Source organism: Neomonachus schauinslandi, chromosome 4, assembly GCF_002201575.2.
Source record: "Neomonachus schauinslandi chromosome 4, ASM220157v2, whole genome shotgun sequence".
Classification (NCBI taxonomy): domain Eukaryota; kingdom Metazoa; phylum Chordata; class Mammalia; order Carnivora; family Phocidae; genus Neomonachus; species Neomonachus schauinslandi.
Genome location: NC_058406.1, coordinates 178795714 through 178807709, shown reverse-complemented (window position 1 = coordinate 178807709; position 11996 = coordinate 178795714). Strand labels below are relative to the sequence as shown.

The following is an 11996-nucleotide window of genomic DNA, read 5'->3' as shown; positions in this document are numbered from 1 at the left end:
TGGATATATTTTAAATTTGTAATTGAGAAAGTAAATTTATATGTTCATGAGAACTGCAATTTGAAATCTGCCTGGTGGTAGGCTATTTTTACCGAAACACTGCTTGTGCTACTTGGGAATGTCCAGGCTGACAGCATCTACTAAAGACTGTCAGCCTTCACTATGACCACCTCTCAATGGTTCGAGGTGTTGCACAAAAGACCAACACCAATCCCCAGGTATTGCTTGAAACTTGATGAAGAGGGCGATGTGTGTTAGATGACAAAACTACAAATACACTTACTTAGAGGGCTCTGCAACCCAATCTTTTTTTTCTGATTTCTTAGTCAAATAATTCGCTTGCATTGTTTATTTTGATGACAAATCAATTACGTAAATCCAGCTTTCCCAAATAAAATGTTGTTCTTATTTACAGAACAAGATTATTTGGATGCACTCAGCCAGACAATGGGAAATAATACAAAATCGTACACGCAGACACAACCTCGGTGGTCACTCATTCCAGTCTCCTCCTTCAGTCCTAAATCTCTGTGTCATTCAGTAAACAAGTCTGACTGGTGCAATTAGTAGATGCCATCTGTTGTGGCATCATTTTTCTATTTTTAATATATAATCCACCTTTTTTTCATGGCTCTTTCAGAAAATCTGTGAAGTTTGAACAAGCAGCCTTCCCAAGATGTACCGAATATCTCAACTGATGTTAACACCAGTGGCAAGTAAATGTAGGAGAACTGCTATGCGCAATTATCTTTTGAACGATTAGACTTCTTTTAGCAATTTCCTTGCTTTGATTTTGCTGATACTCATACCATTAACCATCTGTCAGTAGCTTGTGCTTCGTAAGTGCCAGTGTTCGCTTTGGCAATGATTTTGACTTCATTTCTTTCCTTGAGAGAAATGTGGTATTTGTCTTTTTAGTAGAAAAAAAATCACTGGTTTTTTAGATGCCTGTGCATAAATGTGAAAGGAGATTGTTTATCAGCTACTATTAAGATGCAAAACTGTCTATAAAAAATACTGAATGATTTTGATAGCTACTTACAGGAAGTAAGGGAGTTGTTAAAATGGTAGTGGTTTCAAGTTTCTTCCTTCCTCTTGTCATTTTCTCCCCAAGCCCTGCTTCTAACCCCTCCCCCCCCACACACACACCTACAATTTACTCCTTACAAATCAACCAGCCCAATCTGAAAGCCTAAACTTTATCTTAGATATTAATCGTCCACAGTGGAATCAAGTTTCACTGAGCCTATTATAAGTGTTCACACATTACTGTATAAAATCCTGCTTTAGAGCTTAGAATATTAATTAGCTGCTCTTTCCCCAACTGAAATCTGTTGCTATGCCTTTGGTTAAAGTGGATGGAATGGATGGATGTTTTTTTTTTTTTCATTAAGAATATTCACAGGCTTCATACATTGGAAAATCATTTATATAAAACAAAACAAAACTTAATTTATTTTCCTCCACTAATGTCTTCTGCTCGTTATTTTACAATAGAAGTGCCTTAAAATGCCCTAATGAGAGACAGTCTAGGCAGATGATTGAATTCTTCAAATTACTGAGTAAGCTAAAATAACTAGCACATTGGGTCATTGATTTTGGTTTTCTACAGCTTCACACAAGATGCTTTCTTCCTCCTTTTCACGATGAGTCAGTTTGATGCTAATGGTTTATTATTGCCTCATCCTCCACTAAGAAACCTCTAAAGGAATGTTGAGTGAGAGAAGAAACAGAAGATAGAAGCCCGTAGATTATTTCTGGCTCCCCATAAAGGCCTGGTGACAAGTCGTGTTAGTCCTGATTCACTGGATGGCTACACCAGTTGGAATCTCTGCTGAGCCTGGAGCTATTCATACCTTCTTTGACGCCTCCATTAAATGCAGTCATGCATGCTGGGGAGGTGGGATAAATTCGTACTTCTCTCCTGTTTGCTGATGCAGGTTCTTCTGGCTCTGAGAGAAGATATACTGGAGAGCCATCTTCCACATGTGTTTTCCCAAGGTATTCCATGGGACTTTTCTCAAGATAAATCAATCATGTTTCCTCCTATGTGTCTTACTTTGTTGTATTCCTGGTTTAAAAATATTAGTTTTAGCTATCATCCAATTTTGGTATGGGCATAAATCTTTAGTCCCATGTACACACAAAATGAAAACTTTTCTAACCTAATAATGGAATTTGAGGGGGTGACTGTGAGTGCGGGAGCAAATGTGAGTTGTTTGGAGAGCGGAGAAACTGCTGGTTGCTGATGAACAGTTACTTTTTCTCAAATCGGTATTCTCCTAAATATGCTTTACTATCTTGCTTTATAAGAGCAACAAGATTCTACACCAATGCCCAAGCTGGCCAAATTCCATTCTCCACAAAAACACGTAGAGTCTACCATTTTGTTCAAGTTCTACAATGAAGTCTCTTCTTTTCCTTCTTCCTTCTTTCTTTCTTTTTTTTTTTTTTTTTCTGTCTCTTCTCTCTTATTCCTTATGCAGGTCTCATTGATGTTTTCTCTAGCATTTTGTAAAATGTGCCAATGGTATAAAGGAATCATGCATTGGTGTTAGAACCTGCCCTTATTTGTAAATTCTAGGCCTCTTGCTACTATCAGATGAATCAGCCAAGGATGAACAAGAAGGCCATGAGGAACGAGCACATGCTTTAGAGTCAGATAGACCGGAGCTCAAATCCTAGCTCTGTCATTCATCAGCTATTATAAAATGTCCAAGTTATTTGTCCTTCTGCATCTCATGTTTTTTTTTTTTTTTCCCCTACAGTCCAATGAAGATTATAATACTTAGCTTTTGGGGAGGTTTGTGAAAAGTAGATAGAGCATGAAGTATGAGCCAGGCTCATAGTAAGCTTTTAATAAATAATATCCATTTAAAATAGCATTTTACTAACTTTAGCGCATGCATTAATTGTGTACAGGTTTCTACACTTAAAACTTTATCAGAGGGCTCAGTCGGTTAAGTGTCTGCATTTGGCTCTGGTCATGATCCTGGGCTCTTTGCTCAGTGGGGAGTCTGCCTCTCCCTCTTCCTCTGATCCCCCCACCCCCAGTTTGTGCTCTCTCTCCCAAATAAATAAATAAAATCTTTAAAAAATTAAATAAAACTTTATCAGAAATTCAGTAGAGCTTGTGGCATGAGGTGGCCTTTCAATCACACAGGCATATGATTGTTTATCAAACCTAAGGCACATGGAGATTTTTCCAACTGAATAGGAGATTTCCCTGGATACCAAATCACAAACTGCAAGGTCATTTGTACAGCTGACCTAGAGGGAAATTGGCAAAGGCCAAAAAGATCTCTTTGACTGCATGTTCACCCTATACTTCATCTGTGTCTGGTGGCTGCATAGTTGTAATTTATCAATCACAGGGAAAGAGTAAAGATACTGCAATTGGAGGGCTATTCAAAGAAAGGGGGTGGAGACTATAAGCTTCCAACATCCCAGATAGGCTGTTTTGCAATTTTTCCATCCAAGAAAATGGATTAATGTCAAAGATGTAGTTGCATCATATGGTGAATAGACTGATTAACCATAATGTTTTTATCAACATGTTTAAAACAGAAAGAGGCACTAAATACCCTGTCGTTTAATGCTCTCACTAGTGAGAAGATGAAGCCCAGATTAAGAGTGACATTCTTAGGGTGGCAGAAGTAACTGGTAGCCATGAATGCAAAGAGGTATTTTCCTTCACAGTGGCTAGAAATGTGGTTTTTGTGGGACTGGATGTAGTGGTTAGAGGTGTAAAGGACTTTCCTTCTTCCCTCTTCAGTTTTGCCTGTGATTTCCTAGATGGTGACGCTTCCTTCGAATGCTGCTCTGTAGATCTCCTGACAGCCTCCCACTTTGCCTGTCGCCGAAGTCCCAGACTCCTCTCCAATGGCTACTACACTTGGACAGAAGACAGTTTCCTTTGTGACAAAGATGGCAACATAACTCTGAGCCCACCCCAGACCAGTGTCCTTTACAAGGAGAATTTAGTTAGGTAAGTAGAAGGTATTACATAAAAGAATCTGAAGTCCAATCCACCCACTAGTTATTCATTCATTCATTTGCTCATTTAGCAGTGATTTCTAAGAGCCCATTACTGCTCCAGACTGTGGAAGCACAAAGACTAACATGGGGCAAGGACAGCTAACATGAAAACAAACAAACGTGATGAAGCAATATGGGTGTCTGGGTAGAGGTCTGAACAGAATGCAGTGGGGAAAAGGAAAGGAAGCCTATTTCATTTGGGGAAACAGGTTAAAACAAGATTCCTAGAGATAATGAAGATTGATTTGAGTCTTCACAGATGTAGGATGTTAGCTAAAATGGAAGTAGCAAAGGAGACTCCCAGAGAGGGAATGGGCATGGGGCACTGGGAGACCCTGTGCCCTTTGGGAAATGGCAGGTGGTTTGGCAGAGATACAACTCAGGGTGGAAGGGACGGGAGAAAAGACTGAGCAGATACAGACTGAACAGAGAAGCTTCAAGTCCAGCTGAGGGCATTGATCTTTGTTCCGAAGGTAGAGAGGAGCCATTGACAAATGACAAATGACCAGATTTATCCTTAGCACATTAATACTGATTACAATGTAGAGGATGGGTTGCTGGGAGTGTGGATGGGTGAGTAGTCAAAATCTTTCAGAAATGCAAATCAAATTATGTCATCACCATGCCCCTCCCTTGACATACCCAGTGGTTTCCCTTTGCTCTAACATCAAATTCCAACTCTTCACATAATGCTACAATAATGGAGAACCAGTCAAGATTCTTTATTCCCTGCCTTAATTTTACCTCTTCCAGCCTCATTTCCTAGCATGGCCCAATATGAGACTGACTTGTTCTTCAATGAATAGGACAGATCATCCTATGCAGCTCAGTGGTCACCTATCCTCAGAAGCCTTTCTTGACTCCTGATCAGCAATGCCCTTCCTGGTGCTCTCAGATCAGCCTCCAGTTAATTCCGTCAGAGCACACATCCCCTACATAGCATGGTAATGCAGAGCAGAGACTATGGAGCCAGCCTGTCTGGGTCTGCATCCCAGTTATGACACTTACTAGATGTATGACCTCAGCCAAGTTACTTAACCTTTTGTGCCTCAGTCTCCTGATCTGAAAAATGGGGTCACAATAGTACTTCCGTCACGGGGCTGTTCCAAGGATAATGTGTTACTTTATGTAAACCACAAGGAAAGACATCTGGTGTGGGATAAGCTCTGTGAAGTCATTAACTTCATCTGCATAGTTCTTGTCTCTTTCCTGTACTGGTTTGTGAACTTTTTGTACCGAAGGTTTTATTTTGTATCTCAGTATCTTTGATATTGATCCAGGCACCTGGAACACACAGAAATTTAAGGAACTTCTGTGGGATTAACAGAGGGAACAAATGAAATGAGCTTTGCAGATCTGAATTACAGAGATGTGTTCTATGCATCAAATCACTTCCACTAAATTCTTGGTTTTGAACCAAAGGTGGCTGCTATTCATTATGCATCATGCTACTTTCATTTCTCTCCAGAATATTTAGAAAGAAAAAGAGAATCCGCCGTTCCTTTCCTAATCTCTTCAACCTCGGTGCCTCTAAATCCTGGCTGCATGGAAACATCTTTGGTGATGTTGACTCTTCCCTAAGTGAGGACACCTGGTTAGAGGGGGTCAGGAGGCTGGACATGTACCATTTCAATGAAGTCGGTGAGTTTGAATCTCCTTTTCCACAATGAAATATCATTCACAAATAGGCAGTAGCAACCATGTGGTCCTGGACCAATTGCATAGAAAGGATGGGCCACATTTTTAAAAATCACCTAAAGTTCTCTCCACACTACTTATATGATCCAACTACATATGTATTCATGTCATGTGTTATGCAAAATAGCCTAATTTAAATGTGTAAATTATTAAGCTGATAATACTTGAAAAATGTATTTGTACATCTTCAATATGCCTTCTCTATATGGGCTATAGATGGAGAAAAGACACTGAAGTTGGGGTCCAAGTCCCAAGTCCAAGTCCCAAGCAACTGAGATAGTTACTTAATTTGGCTATGTCTCAATTTCCTTATTTTAAAAACAAGATACATATGCAGAGTATAATAATATATATATTCCTGTTGAAATACATGCTATATATATTAGATATACATGTATATCATATATATACACGTATACATATTAAATATACATGATATTGTTTAAACATATTATGCAATACACGTAATACAATATTAATATATGTAAATATGTGTGTATAGGTACACATATATGTACATAAACACAATGATGTGGACTCAAAGTGTATCTTAAAGATTAAATGGGACATGAATGTCAAGCATAGTTCAAACCCTGGTACTCAGTGATTTGTAGTTACAATTATTTTTATTACTAGAATGGAAACAATGGATATTTATTGGGCACCTACCATCTGCCAGGCAGTGTGCTAGGTCTGGGGACACAAGAGTAAATACAAATAACATAACCCCAGCCTTTAGTTTGCTGGGGCAGTGGGGTGAGGTTCAGATCTTTGTCAAATAATTGCACAAATAAATATAAAATAATTATGGTAAATGCCATGGAGAAAAAGTATATGATGTAACGGGAGATTTTACCCAATCAGAAACTCAGGAAAGTTGTCCCCATGGAAGTGGCATTTGAGCTGTTTTCTACAAATTGGGAAGGGCTTCGATGGGCAAAGGGGAAAGGTAACAGCGTTCTGGACTCAAGAGACAAAATGGCTAGGTCTGAGGAATCTAGGGAGTAGGTTTGCTGGGTGAGGGAAGACCACATGCATGGTTTAGAGCATGTTGAGTTTAATTTCCTTTGGGACATAAGGGGCAAGTCAATCTGGAGCTCCAAGGGACAGTGTGAGATAAAACTACACATCCGTGAGTCGTCTCACTCTAGGTGGCCCCTGAGGCCATGGAATGGGTAAGAAAGATTAGGAAGAGGGTAGAGTTGGCAAAGAGGGAGTCTAGAAAGGAGCGTTTTGAATGGGTTAATAGGACAGGATTAGCCTGCTAAAGGGATTGAGAGGAGGCATCCAGAGAGGTGAGAGGAAAACTAAGTGTTGTGAAATGAGAATCAAAGGAAAATAGTGCTTCAAGAAGGATGGGCCAGTCATCAGTGCAAATCATGCCTAGGGGTTAAACAAGATGACAGCCGGTTTCATTGATCTGGAAGTTATTGGTGGTGGAGTGATGGAGGCAGAAGAGACCTAGGAGGGATGCCTAGGTGTCTCAGTTGGTGAAGCACCTGCCTTTGGCTCAGGTCATGATCCCAGGGTCCTGGAATCTAGCCCTGCATCGGGTTCCCTGCTCAGGGAGGAGTCTGCTTCTCCCTCCCCTGCACTCCCCCCCCCCCGCTTGTGTTCTCTCTCACTCTCACTCTCTCAAATAAATAAATAAAACCTTTAAAAAAAAGAGAGAGAACCAGAGGGTGGAGGATGAAGAGTGTGGGAGGTAAGGAAATAGAGGCATGGGGTATTGAGGACCCTTCAAGATGTCTTCTGAAAAGGGAAGGAGAAAGACTTGGTCCCTCATACACACACATTCCACTCTGGTCACACTCATCCACTCTCAGTTTCCTGAATGGACCACGTTCTTCCGCACTTCTGTAGCTGTGCTCATGATGTTCACTCTTCTGAAATTCATTCATTCATTCATTCACTTGGAAGATTTTATTGAGGGCCAGCTATGTACCAGGCACCATTCTACACACTGGAACATAGTGGCAAACAAACTTGTTCTCATGGAACTTGCATCCCCGTGGGGGGAGGCAGACAATACATAAGTTACATAGCATGTTAAAAATGGTAAGTGGTGTGGGGAACAATAGAGGAAGAAGAGATGGGGATTGCAGGTTTAAGTAGGGTGATTAGGATGGCCTCATGAGAATGACTTCTGAGCATTGACTTAAAAGTGGGACTAAAGCATCTAGGAGAGGAACAATCCAGGCAAAGGAAATGCCAGCACAAAGATTCTGGACTAGGAGCATCCCAGGGCTGAGTGTAAGGGGGAGGAGAGAAGATAGGATCGAAGAGGTATGTGGCTGGGTGCAAGTGGGGAAGGACAGGGACAATGGGAGGCCAATTCAAAAGCTCTGCCTTCTACTTTGAGTAAGAGGAGGACCCACTGGAGGATTTTGATCAGAGGAATAACATGATTCCATTTACACATTGACAAGATATCTCAGGCTGCTGTGTTCAGATTAAATGTAAGGTACGTATTGGGGAGCAAGCAAGGAAACCAGTTAAGAGGCTGTTGGAGTGACTCAGTGGGGAGAGAAGAGGAGCTTGAACTAAGCAGGTAGAGGTGAGAAGCAGTAGGATTCTGGATACATTTCAAAGATAGTGCCAACAGGAAAAAAAAAAAAAAAAAAAGCCAAAAGGATTTTTTTATGCGGCCTTAAAGAAAGGAGTCAAGTGTATTTATTTATAAGCTAAGTACTTTACATTTGTCCTGTTTAAGTATATTACCTTGTTTATATACATTATCTTGTTTAAATATCCCCAAACCCCTTAGGAAGTAGGTCATATGATCAGAATTTTTTATAATTACAGTGAAAGTGAGGCTCAGGGTTAACTGACTTGCCCAAGTTCATTTAGTTTATAAACAGCAGAACTGGAATCCAGTGTGGGTCTGTCTGGTTCAAAAGCCCAGTCTTTGCTCTAGTGCCAGTAAGGATTTTGCTTTTCTTTCCAAGATGAAATCCAACATATACCCCACAGCCCAGGCTCAAACAGCAAGCAAGGGGAGTCATATAATACAACAATATAATAATTTAAAGGTATAGTACTTGCATGTCTTACTATTTTTCTCATTCTGCTTCCTGGACAGAAAACACAATGCTACGTGCATTTTTTAAAAAAAAAATTTTAAGTTGTGGAAATTATAGATTCATGAAAAGTTGCTAAAAATAGTACAGAGAAGGCCTGCATACTCTTCATCCAGATTCCCTCACTGGTTACAACTTACTCAACTATATACAGTCATTGTCAAAACCAGGAAATTAACACTGAAACAATATGATTAAGATTTCACCAGTTTTTAAATGCACTTGTGTGTGTGAGAGTGTATTACTAGATCAATTTAAAAACAGAGTAAGTACTTGTTAAATGAAGACATAATTCTTATACAAACAAAAGATTAATTAAATGGAATGTATCCTAGTTCCCACAATAACAAGGATGTATAAACAGGACAACGAGAAGAGAAGGAGGCAGGGCGGTGGGGGATGAGCCTGGAAAGATAGACTGAAGTTATATTTGGAGAACCTTCTGTGCCGTGTTGAGGAGCTTGTATTTTATCCTACTCGATCAAAAGTATCTTAGAAGGCTCTTGAGCAGCGTGATAACATAATCAGATTTGAATTTTCAAAGATTACCTTGACAGTAAAAAGAGAAAGACATGTATCATATGACCTCACTGATATGAGGAATTCTTAATCGCAGGAAACAAACTGAGGGTTGCTGGAGTGGGGGGTGGGGTGGGAAGGATGGGGTGACTGGGTGATAGACACTGGGGAGGGTATGTGCTCTGGTAAGCGCTGTGAATTGTGCAAGACTGTTGAATCTCAGATCTGTACCTCTGAAACAAATAATGCAATATATGTTAAGAAAAAAAAAAAGAAGAAGAAGAAGAAGGTAGCAGGAGGGGAAGAATGAAGCGGGGGAAATCGGAGGGATAGACGAACCATGAGAGACAATGGACTCTGAAAAACAAACTGAGGGTTCTAGAGGGGAGGGGGGAGAAGATAGGTTAGCCTGGTGATGGGTATGAAAGAGGGCATGTTCTGCATGGAGCACTGGGTGTTATGCACAAACAATGAATCATGGAACACTACATCTAAAACTAATGATGTAATGTATGGGGATTAACATAAGAATAAAAAAATAAATTAAAAAAAAAAAAGATTACCTTGACAGTAACATGAAGTGAAGATTGGATGAAGGGTACCAAGTGGGAGCTCAGGGGCAATTAAAACCAACAGGCAGACAAAGGAACATGGATCTGGAAATAGGAAGGAAGAGATTTAACGAATATTCTTCAAGGCAGAATGGACAGCTTGGTGAACGACTGAATGTAACAATGAGAAGTGGGAAGAATCAAAGAACACTGAGGGTCGGCAGGAAAAGTTCAGCCATCATGAACACCTGGAAGGTAGTGCAGGCAGAGTGATGAGGAGAATGGGCGTTTGAGCTGAATGGGCCTGAATTCAAGTCCTGAAACCATCTTTTCCAACCTGAGTGTTCTTGGGCAAGTTAGTTAACCCCCCTGACCTCCATTTCTTCACATATAAAGGAGGATAATAGTAACACATAGAATTATTGAATTATTGTGAGGATGATATGCACTAAGTCATGAAAAGTACACATTAGCATAGAAGCTGGTGTTCTGCTTGGGACTTTTTAGCTCTAAAGAGGCAAAAAAAAAAAAAAAAAAACAGATTTGAGTCAAGAAACGAGACAACAAATTCTATTTCACATGAACTGAATTTGAGGCACCAATGGGAAGTGGAAAGATAGCCAGAGGAAACATAATAAAAGCATTGCAGAACAAGAAAGGACCTAAAGATATTCCTTCGGAAGCCAATAGGAGAAGTTGTAGAGGTCTCTGGAATAAAGGGGTTTACCTATAGAAAATGTGAATGAGCAGAAAGGGGAGTTAAGAAAGGAACTGAGGAGGTCAAACAGAAGCTCCAATCATTATTTCCCCTAACAATGTTGAGTGTCATGGGCCAGAGTTATCCCAACCAATCCATATATTTTTTTAAAGATTTTATTTATTTATTTGAGAGAGAGAGAGCAAGTAGGGGAAGGGGCAGAGGGAGAGGGAGACTCCCGCTGAGCAGGGAGCCCCACATGAGGCTCAATCTCAGGACCTCAAGATCATGACCTGAGCCAAAGGCAGATGCTTAACTAACTGAGCCATCCAGGTATCCCCCAACCAATCCATATTATGTACATCCCCTCTCTCCAGTGTCTGTGAAGGAGTATTACTCATGCGTTTGTGTGTGTGTGTGTGTGTTTGTGTGTGTGTGTTAAGAACACTCAACATAAGACCTACCCTCTTAGCAAACTTTTGTCCGTAACATAGCATTGTTAGCTATAAGTTCTGTGCTGTGCATTAGATTAGTAGGACTTATTCATCTTGTACATCTGAAACATGGACTGCTGAAATCACATAGTATGTCTCCTTCTGTGTCTGACTTATTTCATTTAGCATAATGTCCTTTAGGCACATCCATGTTGGTGAGGTTGTGGAGAAAAGAGAACTCTTGTGCATTGTTGGTGGGAATGTAAATTGGTCCAGCCACTATGTAAAGGTTTCACAAAAAAAAAAAATTAAAAATAGAACTACCATATGATCCAGCAATCCCACTTCTAGGCATGTACTCAAAGGAATTGAAATCAAAATCTCAAAGAGATATCCTCACTCCCAGGTTCACTGCAGCATTATTTATAGGAGCCAAGACAGAGAAACAACCCAAATGCCCATCAATGATGAATGGGGAAAAAAATATGGTATATACATATAATGAAATATTAATCAGCATTATTTTTTTTAAGATTTTATTTATTTATTTACAGAGCGAGAGAGCACAAGCAGGGGGAGCAGGAGAAGGAGAGGGAGAAGCAGGCTCCCCGCTGAGCAGGGAGCCGGGTGCGGGGCTCGATCCCAGGACCCTGGGATCATGACCTGAGCCGAAGGCAGACACTTAACCATCTGAGCCACCCAGGCGCCCCATTAATCAGCTTTATGAAAAAAGGAAATCCTATCATTTGCAACAAGATGGAGAGAATATTATTCTTATCTCCATTTTATAGAGAGGCAAAACTAAGGCAGATTAGACACTTTTCCTGGGGCCACACAACTAATAAGTAGCATAGCCCAGATTCCAACCCAAGAGTCTTGAGCACATGCTCAGAACACTATACCCAGGAAAGGTTCTCTCGGGAAAATTTCTCAGACAGGGAACCAGAAGAGCATGTCATAGAAGAGGAGAATATAAAGA

General features: G+C 40.4%; 1 protein-coding gene across 1 annotated transcript in view; it reads left to right on the top strand.

The window, feature by feature from the left end:
• The first annotated feature begins 676 nt into the window (after positions 1-676).
• TMEM71 (transmembrane protein 71) overlaps positions 677-11996 on the top strand; it is a 30114-nt gene continuing 18794 nt past the window's right edge. Inside the window, exons 1-4 of the mRNA XM_021688715.1 lie at positions 677-716; positions 1941-2001; positions 3776-3988; positions 5507-5679. Coding sequence (XP_021544390.1) covers positions 677-716; positions 1941-2001; positions 3776-3988; positions 5507-5679 — 487 coding nt within the window. The remainder of the gene's footprint in view (positions 717-1940; positions 2002-3775; positions 3989-5506; positions 5680-11996) is intronic.